Source organism: Apodemus sylvaticus, chromosome 12 (genome assembly GCF_947179515.1).
Source record: "Apodemus sylvaticus chromosome 12, mApoSyl1.1, whole genome shotgun sequence".
Taxonomy (NCBI): Eukaryota; Metazoa; Chordata; class Mammalia; order Rodentia; family Muridae; genus Apodemus; species Apodemus sylvaticus.
The window spans coordinates 74,300,641-74,317,197 of NC_067483.1; the positions used below are offsets into that span (position 1 = coordinate 74,300,641).

Consider the following 16,557-nt stretch of genomic DNA (forward strand, 5'->3'; position numbering starts at 1 on the left):
TTGTTGTGAACTATAAAGTGAACCCAATGTGTCAGAAAAGGTAAGACAAGGACGAAGGGTGCTTTTAGAACTTTAGCCATTCATCTGTCCTAACTAAAGACTAACCCCAGCAGCCATCTGTGGCCTGTTAGAGGAGTTCACACCTTGAGTACCAGATCTAGCAATCGCTCAATGATCGTGAAGGGGGAAAAAAAAAAAAGCTAAAAGAAGCTGCTGGCTCTGAACTATGTGAGAAGATGCATAATAAAAAAGTATCAGCTAAATATTCTTCCTATTTGACACCTGAGATCACAATAACACACACCTGGCAGATACACGGAATGGAATGTGCAGCCCATCTGTGGCGTCAGTTTCCATCCGGAGAGCGTAGACAGGCTCTTCTGTCAAGGTTTTACTCTGACACAACTGGTAGGAAATGGCTATATGCTGGTCACTACATACTTTCCAGAGAGGCAGAGACAAGAAAAGATCCCTAAAATCCCCAGCTTTCTATAGCGTTTAGGGTTTTCTACAAATGGGCGCCTTGACTGTGTAGGATTCAAGTGGTTACTCTTTAATCCTCCTGGGTCCCGTGAAGTCCTGAACTTCTGCTTGTATGAAACAGGCCTTAGGTAACATCGGGAGGGTAGCTAAGCGTTCTGATCTAGCTAGATGATTCCACTAAGTACAACTTGTCTAAGAATGCGAAACAATCAAAAGGCAGTGCTTCCCAAGGAGCTCCAATCCCCCGCCCCCCCCCCCCCGCACTGTCTGTTGTTCTGATAAGAATATTTTCAGAGGTTGTGGGGGGAATGATATGAAAGCAGGCCATGAGTAGGCTGAGCTCGTGCTTCTACTAACACTGGCATTTGGGGTGATTTTGTGTCAGCCTCCAACGGGATTTCTCAGGTACTACTCTCAATACTGTGGTGAGGGGAAAAAAAAATCAGCTTCTACTAGTCTAGAGGAAACAGTGGGCCAGTGAACGAGGTAGTAAATCATTTAGTACCGCTGCTGGAGCTCACACTTCAGCCTTCCTCAGGGTAGGATACCAGAGGAGGTCACACCCAACTCTAACAAACTACATCACAAATATATATCCCAGATAAAGCTGATTCTCCAACCTCAAACATCTCTCCTCCCGCACCCCACTGTGGTTCCCTCTATACTCTGAACCACACCGCGCCCTCCCTGCCCCACCCATCCCAAAAAGCAGGGTCCCGCTTCTGCTCCCCACTATCACCCGCGGGGCGCCACCTACCGGGGTCCCGGCCCCGCCCAACCCCACGTGCCGGGCCCCGCCCGGGAGCTAGCGGACCTTTAAACACCCCCACCCTTGCACACTACCCCCCCTCCGGACGGCAGCCGAAGAGGGACAAACTCATGGCGTACAGCCAGTCTCTTCCGCGGAGCATGTCCCCCGTAGCCCTAAGCCGCTGGGCTCTCCGCCCGGGGCTACGGTCCCCTGGCGCCCCCCACACGCCCCCGCAGCCGGATGCTGGAGTGTGGGCGCTGTCCCGCTCCAGGGCGGGGCGCGAGGGAGCGCGGTCTCCGCCGCCGCCGCCTGCCTCCGCCTACCGCTCGGGCCGCCCGCTCGCCCGCCGCTGGGTGCGCTGCACGCGGGGGGCAGCCGCGGTGCAGAGGTTCATGCAGCGGCGGCGGCGGCGGCGGCTGCTGCTGCTGCCGCCGCGGAAACAGACAGACCCGGCGCTGCTGCCGCCACCCTCCCGCAGCTCCATGCCGCCGCCACCGCCTCCTCCTCTCCGGCGAAGGGCGGGGGGCTCCGGCCCGGGGTGGGCACCACTCCTCGCAGCGCCGCTCCCCTCCCTGCCCTCCGCCGGGGCGCGGGAGCCGGCGAGAGCGCCCGCCGCCTCCTAGGAGCGCACGCTCCGCGCGCCCTTGCTGGAGCGAGGAGGCGGGCGTGGGCGGGCGTCGGGGCAGCCGCGACCCAGTGCGCGGAAAGGGGAGGGGGCTTCCCCGGAGGATGCCCCGCGGCGGCGGCTCCTCGCTCTTAGGCGCTAGCTGAGCTGGACCGGGAGCGAGCCGCGCGTCGCCATGCCGGCGTGACGGGTGCCCGCGGCTGCCCGCGCCGGGCCCCCGCGCTGCCCCACGCCGCGCCGCGCCGGCGCCGGGCGGCAGGATGGGCTGTATCCAAAGCATCACCTGCAAGGCGCGGATCCGGCGCGAGAACATCGTGGTGTACGATGTGTGCGCCACCATCGACCAGTGCCCCACGCGCATCGAGGAGACCTCGCCCATCGTCCTGCGCTACAAGACCCCTTACTTCAAAGCCTCGGCCCGTGTGGTCATGCCCCCCATCCCCCGCCACGAGACCTGGGTGGTGGGCTGGATCCAGGCATGCAACCAGATGGAGTTCTTCAACACCTACAGCGACCTGGGCATGTAAGCGACCGGCCACGCCACGCGGCGCGGGAGCGGGGTCCTGGCTCCTTTCTCCACTCTCCATTCCGACCCCCCTCCCCAGCCCCTTCTTACCGTTGCCCCCATCTCTTTCCGAACCTTCTTCCTGCCTCCCCACCCACCTCCCTCCTCCCTGCGCTTTTGTTTCAGTGACAGGGCGGGTGACGGGAGGCTCCTCGCGAAGGCATTTTCTCGTGCTTTGCTTCTTACTTCCTCAGAGAGGCGAGGAGGATAGTGAGGGGCAGGAAGAACGCGACTGGGAAGGTTCAAGAGGCAAAGATGGGATGATTGGCGATTGTCGTGGGAGTTTGGGGGCGCAGTCTTTATTTGTGGGTCTCCCTGGGAAGTTTGGGGAGAGGAGTGGAGTGCCGGGGGCGCATGGGCTGTGTCGTGCGTCTTTTGGAGAAAATCAAGCTGGCTTGGAAGAAAAGGTCCAGGGTGTAGGAATGGAAGTTAGAGGTCTGCCGTGGCCACCACCACCCCTCCCCCAGAGGCCAGCGAGCCTAAGGGGCATCTCTGCCTGGAATCTCCAGCAGGCCAGAACGCCCTTCTAGCTATGCGCCTCGAGGACCAGTTCTGGGGCGGTGGGGAGCTGGAAGGCTCAGGATGCTCCCGGGCCAAGAGGAACTGGTGGCCTTATGCTAGCAGCTGCCTGGTGTAGCACGAGGTATTCCTTAGGCTCGAGGAAAGGATGCGTCCCTTTATTTGTCTGGGGTCTTTACTTTTCAAAACTTTCCTAATTGCGGCGCTGGAAAGGATTCCCGGGCGCCCACCGCCTATCCAGTCGGCTGGCTGGGAGCTCTCCAACTTCCTTCAGCAGCGCCGGGTAGTGCGCGCTGAGGGTTTGGCAGCTGCGGTGCACCTTGATCGCCAGGGCTCTGCAGCCGCCAGGGGCGGACATCCTGCCCTGGAACCACACGGGCTTTGAGAGGTCGAGTTCTGGACATTTTTATCTACTACATTTTCATCTGCCCTTCTGTCCCTTTTCGGAACTAGACTCCGTGTACTTGGCCACTACGTTTGGCTAGGAGATTTGGGGCCTGTATTCTACTTACTATTACAGTGTCAGTCTAGAACACCCTAATTAGCTTGTAGCCTATAGGGAAAGCCCTTTTCTGGAAATTCAACCTCATTTCATTTCTTAGTCTAAAACTGTGGCACTCCCAAGGTTTACCTATTTAATATGGATATGGGATGGGGGAGTTCTCATTTTAAAAGGTCAAACCATCTTTTTAGCAGCAGTTTTTTGGGCTTTTTTCTTGCACTCTGGGAGCATGTAAGTTAACACTAGTCATAGGTGCTAAGAGGAATTTTGACAGATTGCTTTGTTTCTTTTCCTCCCAGAGTTTGCACTTTGCTCTTTAAACATAAAAGCTCAGGGGAGAGAGAGCTAGTTGGTGGTGAAGAAATTCAAACCCCGCTTTGCAATATGCCTGTGCACACTGTGTTCTTGTCTTTCTGGAAATGAGAGAAATGGGGGACATATTATTTTGGGTGAATCATGCCATCTAAAAAGACACAACCTGAAAAGAGCGGTTAGAACTGTTGGCTTGTTTGTTTGTTGGGGGCTTTGTGAAATTCATTCTTTCCGGCCAAGTAAGGCAAGCAAGGAAGCCTGGCAGGGAAGGCTATCCGTCTCATGATGGGGCAGTCTGGGGTTGCTTAACCTTGCTGGGGCAGTCACATAGCCTGAAACCCCTAGTAAAGAAAGCCTGGAGAACTTGGCAGAAGCAGCGCCCCACCCATCTGTCTCATGACTACATGGGGGAGCCCTCTGTGGCCTCAAGTCCCTTGTAAATCAGTAAATACGAGGCACACGTGTGTGTGTGTGTGTGTGTGTGTGTGTGTGTGTGTACATATATATGTATATATGCATACATATATATTCCTTCAATAAGATATAAAACGTTGTCTGCCAAAGAAGTCGGGTTGAGCTGCACTCAGACATGATAGTGGAACTTCCTTGTCTCTAGGGGAGGGTGTGTCCACCTTTGAAGCGTTTTCACAGGCATGAATGAATTCCTAACAATATATTCTCCTGTTATACCTTGCTGAGTTCTTGCATCTGAGGTTTGGAAAGATTTTGTTTGTTTCATTTAACTGCTGCTTTCAGTATTTCCAGATTGCTGGTTCCTGTGTTGCTGGGGAAGGGAAGCAACAATAGTCCCCCAAGAAATCATAAATTGCATTATTATAGATCTGTATCCAGAGTCGATCTCTCTCTTTGTGGTTGTAATAATTGCTATGTGTTTAGGGCCACTTTGGAGCCTAGATTTTACTGAGCCAGTTTCTACAGAATATTTATGCCCTGGAAACTTTGCCAATATAAACTTTTAATGGGAACTCATATTGCATAGAAGTCACCGCAGTCTGCCGGTTGTTGTGTCTGCTTTAGCCAGTGTCGTGAGCAGCAGACACTGCAGCCTGGGTGTTCACTCCTGTGCAATGTCTTCTCACAGGAGCCTAGTCCTGTGAGGTTTGGGTTAGGAGAGTGACTTCTCAGTATTTTGGAAAGAACTGTATAAGACTAAATCCACATCTAAAACACCAAGAAGCTGTCAGTTCCAGGATTGAAAGAGAGCATGTCTTTGTGGCTTAAATGTTGAATTTCCTGGAGTGGAGTGGAGGGGAGGCTTTTGTATTGGCATACAAAGAATAAGGTTTCATCGTGGCATTTTTCAAACAAAATGTTTGCTGTGATTTCTCTTCACCCCACCCCCCCCACCCTTAGTTACCCACTTCCCTCCTGTGCCCTTCAACCCCAGTAGCCTCCTTTCTGCTTTCATGTTACATGTGACCTTTGACCTCTCCCCTCTTTCTCAACAGCGTGTGTTTCTCTCTTGTCATCTCCTACCTGGTTTCAGAGTCTGTACCTACTCTCTTACACATACCCATTTACAAACTTACAGACGCCAGAATTTAGTCAGCATATGAGAGAGCGTGAGATTTGTGTGTATGAGAGAAAGTTTGTGTGGTTGAATGTGTATGTGTGAGTGTGTATGTGAGTGTGTCTGAGAGTTTGTGTGTGTGTGTGAGTTTGTGTGTGAGAGATAGAGTTGTGTGTATGTAAAAGAGTTTGTGTGAGCATGTGTGTGAGTATATGTGTGAGAGAACGTTGTTTGTGAGTGTATGTGAGAGTTAGTGTGTGAGCATGTGTGTGAGAGTTTGTGTGTGTGAATGTGTGTGAGAGTGTGTGTGAGAGTATGTGTGTAAGAGAGTTGTGTGTGTGAGAATTGTGTGTATGAGTGAAAGAGTGTGTGTGAGTGTGTGTGTGAGAGAATTTGTGTGTGTAAATGTGTGTGAGTGTATGTGTGTATGTGTGTGTGAGTTTGGAGGAGGTTGGTTTTTTGTCTTTCTGAGTCCAGGTCACCTTAATTTAATATACTTTGTAGACCCACCTATTTTCTTGTAGATTTTATCATTTTATTTCTTTTATGGTTAAGTAAAATTCCAGTGGGTATATGTGCCATGTTCTCATTCTCCATTCTACTGTTGATGGACTCCTGGCTAGTTCCATTTCCTTCTTGTTGTAAGTGATGTGGCAACATGGATGTGTAGATGTCTCTGTGGTCTGATATAGAATTCTCTGGGTATATATGCTTAGGTGTGATAGGGTAGTTGTATGGTATGGGGCGGTATGGTGTGGTGGGGTATGGTATGGAATGGCACTTCTATTTTAAGTCTTTTAAGACACCTCCAGACTAGTTTCCATAATGGATCTATCAGGTCTACACTCCCACCAGCACTGAATAAGGGTTCCCCTTTCCCCACATCCTGCCAGTATTTATTGCCATTTTTTTTTTCTTGATCGTAGCCCTTCTGACTGGAGTGGGACAGAATCCCAAGGTGGGTTTAATTTCCATGTTCAAGGGGTGGGCTTCTAAAAGCGTATTTGAAATAGTCGATGGCCATGATGACCTGACCTTGGACTCAAGCGACTTGGTACTTCCCCAGGGCGCTATGAGGAGTCCGGCTGGCGAATCCATGCTGTGACTTGTTTATTTCTAACTTGGGTCTGGTGAATCTGGTTAATGTAGTCTTCAGCAGAGTGCTCAAAGTCTTCCTCTTCCAGCAAGGAGAGCCACTGGTTTCTCCATCAGCCTTCAATGAACACAGAATTCCCAAGTGTCCGGATATACAAGCACCACAGAGAAAACAAGGGAGGGACAGACACTGGGCTATGGTGGAGGATGCACGTAGCTCAAGTCTGACAGGCAGATTAGGACCTATTGGGGAAGATCGCATAACAGTCTAAAAAACAGGAAAGTTAAGGTCAGCTCTTCGTGACCACGGGGCGTTAGGAGTTTCTCTGTGTCTTCTCCATACCTCATGGGTATGCCTAGGCTGTCCAGCAGAGGCGGAAGAACAGCCCTGAATGCTCAGTGCAACATCCTAGAGATTTCCTGGGTGAGGCACAACACCCCAAGAGATGAGGCTTGAGCAGGAATGGGCTTTCTTGCCAGGAAGGAGTGGGGTGAAGCTGAGACCAGGGGCAAGGCTGTAGCTAGAGAGCTCCTCCTGCACATTGTCTCCTCAGGCTGGAAAGGGATTCTCCCAGGATGGGCTCAGACCTGCCCAAATCTTGAGATCATTGGCTTAGGTGAAATTTAGGAGGTCATATCTCGCTCCTCACTCTCAAGAGGGAGTCCCTACCTGGTTCCCTGATCCTTCAGTGTCACAGCTATTGAGCATCTGACCAGCCCCCACCTCTGAGACCCACTCACCCCCATCCGAGCTGCTCTTCATCTGTTGAGAAACTTACTCATTTCGAGTTTGCAATCTCCACGCTGCTAACTCCAGTGGACCTGCCTATGAAAGGCACTCACCTTTTCAATGGACCACTCGTGACTGACAGCTTTCTGTCCTGGTTAACTACTCTCATCTCTTTGCAGCTGTTCCTACCTCTGTCTTACCTTACAAATCTTACTTTATATCACTCAAAATACATACTTTTCTTCTCATTCTACACTTTCTCTGAGTAACTCCATCCACCCCAATAGCAGCAGATGCTCTCTCTCTCTTTCTGGTATGCAGCCAGGTACATGTGTTTGTGTGCAGTTCTGCTTGACTGGCGGAAAGGTATCTCTGGCTTAAGATTTCTACTCTTAAGTCATTTTCTGTTTGTTTCTTTTGGTAGCAGTGTTGTTTAATCATTTGAGAAAGACTGTACTACGTAGCCCTCCATGGTCTGGCGCTTAGTACGAGACTCAAACTGGCCTGGAATTCATGACAATCCTCCTAATTTGACCTCCTGCTTTGACCTCCTGCCTACTAGGATTATGACCCTGAGCCACACCCAGCTTCTCTTACATGTTTGCTCCCCACTGGAACATTCTCCATATTTCTTCAACCACTGTCCTTTCCCGTCTTACCAATCAGTACCTCCACTCCCCGAGTTAGGCAAGACAAAACATCTCGGTTTCATTCCTGACATTCCTCTGCTTGTCCAGTCTGTCTTCAGACCTACTGACCCCTCTCCATGTCTGGGACACAGCCACCTCCCTCTGTGTGTTCGTGGCTGCCGTCTTCTGTTTCCCACCCATACTTAGCAGCCCCATCCTTACTCTGCCCCCATACCCTCCCCGCCCCCCCAGCAGGCAGAGTGATATATTACAAACACAGATGTGCTCACTTTCCTGCTTAAACTTTTTAGTGTCCTCGCATCACAGGTGGTATAAAATGGATAAACCACTTTCCACTCCGGATTTCTGTTTCTAGGCCATGTCAGATGTCGCCCCGCCCCAGGTCTCCAGTGGAACTGGCATTACCTAGCTCAGAGCATTGCCCAGGCTGGCCTGTATCTGAAATGCTCCTCCTGTCTACGCTGGTCTATCTAATTCCTGTTCATTTTGCAAGTCTCAACTGCCCCTCAGAGGCCACCATTGACTTCACGGTTTCAGTGGGTTCTCTAGTTCTGTTCTTCCATAATGCCCTGTTTCTCTACCTACAGCCAGGGGAGTGTAACAGTTCACTAACTTCCTACATGTATCAAGAAAGTAGATATTGTATCGGTTGTGTCCTCCACGAACACTGCCTGGACCATAGAAGATATCCAGTAACCATGTGATAATCATTAAATACGTGAGATGTTTTTACCAAGTTTAATCACCAGCGTCCCCTTGAACAGACCACGTCTCTTCAAAACTAGCTTTTCATGTGAACCTTCAGCGACCGCTTAGCACTGACACACATCCTAAGGGCCCGGAGCTTCTGTGTCCATTTTGTCCCCCTGGACTTCACTGGAAGGTTTGCTTCTCAGCGTATGGCCTGTATCTTTCACCTCCTCCAACTCAGCTGGGTCCTCTCCATCCAAAGCTAAAGCCTAACTCTCCTCTCACCTATCTGCTGTAAAATGATACTTAGTGTCCACCCAAAGGAATATGGCGTAGAAACTCTGTAGCCATTGTTCCGCCTGATGCTGTAGATCCCAGGATTTGTGAGGATGGAGATATGAAGGTCTTGCCTGGTTGAGTTGTGTTCCCCTAAGTTGTTGCTTACCTTTTTGTTTCAGGATCTATGCTGCTGTGTGTGTGCAGTGTTGTTTGGAGGGTCGCCCTCACTGATGGGCATTTGACATTTCTTCAAGGGATCAAGTGAGTCCTCATACCCATGATCCCTTCCTATGACGATAGTGAGTCTCAGGAAACACAGGGGACCCTTCCTAGTCTAGAGAGAGCATCAGGTGGGAAACAAGATCCAATTCCTTGCTGTATGTCCTGAGTGCCCTTGAAGGGGAGATGGCCTAACCCTGTTCCTCTAATCTCCTCCTCCATCTCTGCAAAAGAGGAGCAGCAGAGGATTAACTGGTTTTATCAGCAAAGCATTAAGCTCTCTAGAGATAAAGCACAACTCCCAAAGGGACAGAGAGCATAACGTGTGGTTAGAGGAAAGGTAGAAAGAAGGAAACAAGATGTACTTTGTGCCTGGATGCTAGACTGTGACTGCATGGGCAGGGTGGGAAGGGGCCAAGCAAGGAGAGGGTAATTTGAGGACACTGGACTGTAAGATACAAATGGCCTTCCGCTAGGCAGCGGGAGTACATGATGTCTTTGGGGGCAGGTCCCAGGTTTGCTTCTCTTAGCCTCCTCCTGTCTACCTTGTTGCATTAAGAAAAGTTGCTAAGGATGACACAAGCCACTGTTTCTATTAACACTCAGCAGGAAGTGGCTACAGTTTCCACATCAATTGCTATGGGTTCCTTTAAGAATTAAAAAACAATAGGAAATAAGCAGAAGAGCGTTTGGGTGAATACTCCAGAGAGGGGCAGAGCTCACACAGGGCTGAGGGTCTCTGGGAGGGAGGGACTGGAGCCTGAACTCCGACAGCAGAGATACCCACAACGTGAGGTCAGCACCCACAGAGGTCCGGTGGGCTCCATCGCCTCTCCTTCCTGCAAGTTCAAATCAGTAGGACTTTTAAGGACTGGTCCCATAGTTGTCAAGGATTTCAGTACAAAGCAGGTGCTGACATGTATAGGAGAATGTCTGGAAAATCTTGGTGGTTTTGCTTGAGAGGAGCCAAAAATAGCACACACCATAAACATAAAACAACATGCTCTACATGTTAGAGGCCTGTGTGTGTGCGCACCGCAATACTGAGTTCCCCCTTCCTTATGTGGCTTCATGGAAATCTTACCCAGCAAGGGAGCCTTTCCTAGAGCAAGGTTCAGGGAGGCTTAGCAACCTGCCTGGGGCCTCATAGGCAGCAAGAGGCCCAGCTGGGAAGCCAGCCTGTTGTTCCCTGGCCCCTCCATTTCTAATGGACCACTTCCAGGAAGGAGGCTTTTCAGACGTGCTCCGCTAAATAAAAATAATGAACTTAGTCTTGTTGTTTTTCACTGATTCGTGAACTTCCTCGGTGCTTTGGATTGAGTTCAGAGAACATGGAAGCAAACCTCTTGGAATCTCCATCTCACCCTCCCTCCCTCCCTCCCTCCCTGAGAAGCAGTTGTGATGAACAGTGAACCCCATCTTTGTGGGAGGGTGGGAACAAAGAGAGTGCACAATGAGCTCCATCCACTCGTGTTTTCTGGAAATAAAGGTGCCATCTCCAGCCATCCACACCCCCCCCCATTGTCTGCAGTTCCCCTGTGGCCCCGTGGATGACTGCGGAAGCGGAGGGGGATGCTTTGTGGTGACTCTACCCTTAGACATTCAGATGTGTTTTTGGCTTCCCACAATTCATGTCTCACATTCAATTTCATTAAAGCCCATCAGACCAGTGCTGGTGGGTGGACCCTGCTTCTAATTAAGTTCTGGGAGACACACCAATTGGAACTATTCACCATGCCAGTTTAAAATCTAGCTGCTGGCTCTCCAGCCCAGAGCTAGAGTCAGAAGACCCAGGTTCCGGTGCCAGCTCTGAGACCTTTGGCAGGGTCTTCAAAATTCAATGTCTAGTTTGCGTGTACATAAATAAACAATCATGTCTAGAGTCAACTAGATCTAGGAACCAACTAAAATGAAAACTGTGCAGGGGCATTCCAAATTGTTGCGTGGTGTGGACATGTTAGCTTGATTATTATAGGGGTTATCAGTTAGCATTACCAGTCAGTGACTCCAGATAAACCTAAAGGGAGAAGAAAGTTGAGGTTGTAGCTCTCTGACTTTCCTGGACAGAATCATTTAGACCTTTGAGAGGACCTGGACATGGCAGCTGCCTAGCAGCCCTCCCCAGAGCTAGAGGAGAAGGAAACGCTCATCCTGAGCCTCTAAGGCCATGTTTTCCATTCATGCTGAGGGGAAAGGGAGGAGATACCCTCCCATCAAGAGTCATCTTCCAGCTGTGCTGTATGAAGCACCTGGGACCCTGCTTTGAATTCCTGAAGCAGATCCCTGAAGCTTGGCCCCTTCCTCAATGCCACCTGCCCCTCACCGAGCCCTCTCTTGGTGACAATATCACTTGTACTTAAGCTACAGAGTACTGCATTCGAGGAGTAGGGGACGCAGCTGTGCCCTGTTCATACCCAAGAAAGTCACAGGGTTTTTCATTTTAGAGAAGACAGAAACCAACATATGAAATCATTTATATCCTAAACTATTTCTAATATTCTTCATTCTTTCCCGTTGTGATTTTTTTTCACAATTTCATCTCTGTAAGCGGATGTCTCATAATTAATCTTACAATAATCGTGAAACAGATTTTAGGACAACAGTTATCCCCTATTTTAGAGAAGCAAGCAGAGGCTCAAAATGATTCAATAATGTATTCCATGTCACCTTGGCAAGAACTGGTAGGACCAGGTACATGATCCCCCAGTGTCCTCCCACAGCTACACAGGAGTTAGACTTAGGGAAAATTATCCTCAGGACCACATGTTGTTTGTTCTGAGCATGTCTGGGGACATCATTCATAGCCTCTGAAAACCAGTGAGGGAAAGACAGGATCATCCAAATGTGTTCAACAAATGCAAAGAGAAATTTCAGGCTGTCCAGTAAAAACCAAGTGAATAAGGCTGTCTGGCAGTCTAATGGTCCATGAGTGGGGTGACTGTGTCAGCCCTGTCTCTGGAGCATCCACTGGCTTAAACTCTTGGGGCCTGACCTTTTCCAGCTGGCTTGTGAGTCTGTGTCAGGCCAAGGCACTCAAAGGCCACCAGAGGTCTGGCTAATGGGAAACAGTAAATCGACATCCTCAGTCAGCAGTCACAGCAGCCTCCTAAAGGGGCAGACAGGCCAGGGATGCCAGGGAATGAGTGGTGTATGGAAGAGGCTTTGGCAAGGCTGAAAGCTACCAGACACAGGTAAATGACATCTCGCCTTGCCCTCTGCCATGGGGTGGGCATTGAGGGGTGTCAGGAACTGGAATATGTGAGAAGAGAGGAGCTTCAAGGGAATCAGAAATGCTGGTTCAGTGAAGATACAGGATCAGACCTGCTCATTCTTTTTTTTTTTTTAAACATGAGAGTCACATTATGAACTGCCCATTCCAAAATGGCGAGAACATCAAGTCAAGAAACTGATTGTTCTAAATGACTCAACACTTCCAAATCTTCCTGAACCAACTTCATATTGTTTAGAGAAGATGAGAGATTTGTGCCATCCAGCTAAACCCCAGAGCTCCTGGTGAAGATGTTTTCTTGGTCTTTGGAACCAGGGAGCCAGTCTTTTATAAGGAGACCTGTCCATTTTGAGTGATTGACAGGTGTCTACTTAGCGTGTCTCCCTGTGCAGCCATAAGCAACTTAACCAACTTAATTATTACAAAGCTATTTGTTGAATGCTTAAATAGTGCCAAGTGTTTTATGTGCAATGCCTCTGAAGTAGGAACCACCCTTGTTTTCCTCAGAATAAAATAGTGAAATAGGAATAAAGAGGTTCTGGTGGCATGTTTAGTGTTAGGCAACTAACTAGTGGAAAAGGCAGATTTAGAAACAGAACTAATTCTAATGACTGTGATAGGCTGCCCTTAGAAAAGTTGAACAAATGGATGGATGGATGGATGGATGGATGGATGGATGGATGGATGGATGGATGGATGTATGGATGGATGGATGGACGGACGGACGGATGGACGGACGGACGGACGGATGGACGGACGGACGGACGGAAGGATGGATACATGGGTGAATACATGAGTGCATGTTGGCTGTTCTGGACATTGTCTGATTGCTTGCTCTTGTCCTTGCTGAGGAAACCTGGAAAAGGGTTAAACCACATTGGATATGCAGAGGGTTCTCGCCTCCCAGCTGCCTAGTTCACTCAGCTGGTCAGGATCTGATGCTAATGAAACCAAGGTCTTAGGAAGAGATCCAAGAAAGGGCATGAGCACCTGAGTCGGTACGCTTTGCCCTTCCAGCTCCCTCACCAGCAGCTGTCCCAAGCCAGCTCTTGTTCACAACAAGGTTAGACCGACAAATAGTGAAACAGCTAGGAAAAAAAAAAACTGAGAAGGGTGGTCTACCAGAATCTTCTTTGCCTCATCAGGTGTTAGCGCAGTAAATCATACGGCCCCGGAAGCACACTTTACAGATGTGCACACTGGAACCCAAGAAGGGCAACATGAAAATGTGCACGCGAGTCGATGATAGAACCTGGATTCAGACTCAGGTCTATCTGATGCCATTGCTAATTCTCCCATCCCTGGGCCTTTCTACTGCCTTAGCCTGTGGGTCAAGGATGGATACATACCTAACCTTTTAGTTTGAAAATCAGTAAACAGGGGAGATTACCTTCTAATTTTGCACCACACACACACACACACACACACACGCCCTTGTTTGCTGAGAGTCCAAGTCTGCTGACAGAAATGATCACCTATATCAGAGAGGAAGCAGACAGAGCACAGGAATCCCTTGGCAGCCCAGAAGAGAACTCGGATCAGCCCAAGGGATGTCTGCACAATTGCCAGGAGTGGGGACCAGGCTATTGCCAGTGTCTGTACACAGTGATTAGCAAGCTAGAAAGGAGAGGGTCTCCCCAGAGACACCCATCACAGATGGCAGGAAATATGAGGCCCTGGCAGCCAAGAGAGGCTGGACGTATGGAGAAACTGGGATTCAGCTGGGGTACCCAGCAATTCTGAACCCCTGTTCACCAGCTCTTTCAGACCTACCCCACCCAACCCAGAGGCTGATGGCAAGGACCGGCCTCCTGGCTCCCTGCCCACAGACAGGCATGGTATCCTCATGTCCCCTGGCAGCTTCAAAAGAAACAAGATCCAAGTGGTGTCAAAGATGACAGATTGTGAGGGGGCCAAGGGCCCTCCCCTGACGGCAGGGCTCAGCTGGGAGGCCCTGGAGAGCAGAACAGATGGGGGACGTCTGAGAGGGATATCCTAGCAGCCTGGGGACTCTGTCTCTGTTGTGGATTTTGGTTGGGTTTCGTTCATTTGGGATCTTTTTTAACATTTTCTTTTTGTGTTAAGGGGGTTTAGCCCATGGATCTCATAGTGCTGCTTCTGCTTACTCCAAAGGAGAGGACCTGCTCAGAACAGGTCCAAGCCACTCAGTTGTGCTTCAGTCTTGTTAGGACTTCAGTTGAGGATAGAAGAAAACCATCAGAGGGGAAAGTGTAGACTTCCCAACAGTGCGTCACAACTCCAGAACTGTCACCTGTCACTTTCCAGGCCATGTCTCAGAAGGACTGGAGAAATCCAGGGCAATGTCAGGGACTCAGCCTCCCCGACCCGATCCTATTCCAACCTTACTCCCTCTCTCAAAGACTGCACTAAGACCCAGTTCCTGTCTTCCCTGAAGGAGGATGCAGCCTCAGATCTCCTGGGCAACTTCCAGCCCCCATTATCACAACCCGTGTGGCATGGTCTTTGCAGGTCCCATAACTCCAAGATGCCCTGATGCCTGGGTAACCTGGGATTTGTTAGTATTTGCTACCAGGCTCAAAAAATCTTAACCTTTTGCCTTGCCTAAGTGACCTCAGATTCCAAGTAAATTCTGAAGTGAGTTCATCAGTCAGGTATCTCCAGATGTGGACACACTGACAGCAGTTAGACGAAAGTGAATGCACGCTCAAGTCCAAATGCAACTGTGTCCAGGTCTATACCTTGGGAGAAAAACCCCTGTGTGAATGCTCAGAGACTTTACAATGGTTTGTAATAACACAAAAATTGTCAGCTTTTATTTTATGAATAAGCATATGCACCTGCTACTTCCTGACGTGGTGGGTCACTTACATTGGCAGCCAGAATTAATTTGCATCCCAGAATCACAAACAAGCAAACAAACAAAAAGTTTCCTGGAATATTTTTCTGCCTTCATACATAAGCATAAACACTGGAAGATATTCTAGTGCAAATCTTGATGGTTAAACTGGAACTCCCAGGAACAACAGTATGAACAAACCAGTACCCCCAGAGCTCCCAGGGACTTAACCACAAACCAAAGAGCACACATGGAGGGAGCCATGGCTCCAGCCACATGGGTAGCAGAGGATGGCCTGGTGGGACATCAGTGAGAGGAGGGGCCCTTGGTCCTGTGAAGGCTCAGTGCCCCAGTGTAGGGGAATGCCAGGTCAGGGAAGTGGGAGTGGGTGGGTTAGTGAGCAGGGGGAGGGGTATGGGATAGGGGCTTTTCAGAAGGGAAACGTGGAAAGGGGATAACATTTGAAATGAAAATAAAGAAGATATCTAATGAGAGAGAGAGAGAGAGAGAGAGAGAGAGAGAGAGAGAGAGAGAGAGAGAGAGAGAGAGAACCTGGAACTCCCAGCCTGCAGGTTCCAAACTAGATCATAGTCTTGGGTCTGGATTATACCCTCCTTCCACATGGTTGTGATTTGCCTCTGTAGACATTTAAAAGAAGCTGTATAGGAAACTTGTCATCCAAATTTATTGCAAAGGTTGCATAGGTGCTCTGTGTTCTAGACTATTGTATCTTGAAAACGTTGCCTGTTCTAGATGATTCTCTCGGCTTGGACTGCCAGTCACAGGGAGGGTCTTGTGAAGTGTCTCTAAAGTGCTTGTGACTCCTCTTTCTGGTTTTCAGGTTTTAGCTTTACAGGATTTTTTTTTTTTCAGGCTGAGCCTTCTTATGTCTTGAGTTTTCAGATTTTTGCTTCATTTTGGACTTCAAGAAATTTATTTTGCAAACTCAGCCATGCATTAAGAAGAAATCATACCAGGGCAAATTTTCCAAGATGTTTAGTTTATCATGGTTTGTTCACTAGATCCTTCATTACTCGATTATGGACGGAAGCTAGCTTTTCGTGATTACCCTTGTTGGATTGAGTGAGTATGTTTTCCAAGTAAATTTGTGTCGAGGCAGCACTCTTAGAAGCACTGTTTCTAGGCATTCTGTATTAGGAATTGAGATGAGAGCCAAGGGACGGCCAGTCACAGAGAGAGTCTGATTAAGGCCAAGGTCGAGGGAGCCCAGCAATCACCTCTGCTGTGCACTTGACAGAACCAAGGTCATATTGATGCCTCAGCAGATCTAATATTTTTTCTGACATATCATAAAGGACTCTGATATATGACAGTGATCTCTGTCACCCAACTGTATGCACTCTAAGGTCTAAACTACTGTGACACTCTGGAAGATTCTTCTAGAAAGAAACCTGCATTCCTAAGATGCCTCCGGGCTCTTCTGAGGTCTAGCCATCCTCAGTATCTCCCTGCAGCAGCGGAGAGACACAAGCAGCTGGCTCCAAGTTTTACCGCACCTGTTCTCTGGCCTCGCCCCAAGGGCTCATTTTACACTGGCA

At 49.3% G+C, this 16,557-nt stretch overlaps 1 protein-coding gene across 1 annotated transcript in view; it reads left to right on the top strand.

The window, feature by feature from the left end:
• Positions 1–1,953: 1,953 nt before the first annotated feature.
• The window catches only part of Fam78b (family with sequence similarity 78 member B), a 75,927-nt gene continuing 61,323 nt past the window's right edge, over positions 1,954–16,557 (top strand). The window contains exon 1 of the mRNA XM_052200430.1: positions 1,954–2,382. Within this exon, the coding sequence (XP_052056390.1) occupies positions 2,120–2,382 (263 nt within the window). The 5' untranslated portion in view covers positions 1,954–2,119. The remainder of the gene's footprint in view (positions 2,383–16,557) is intronic.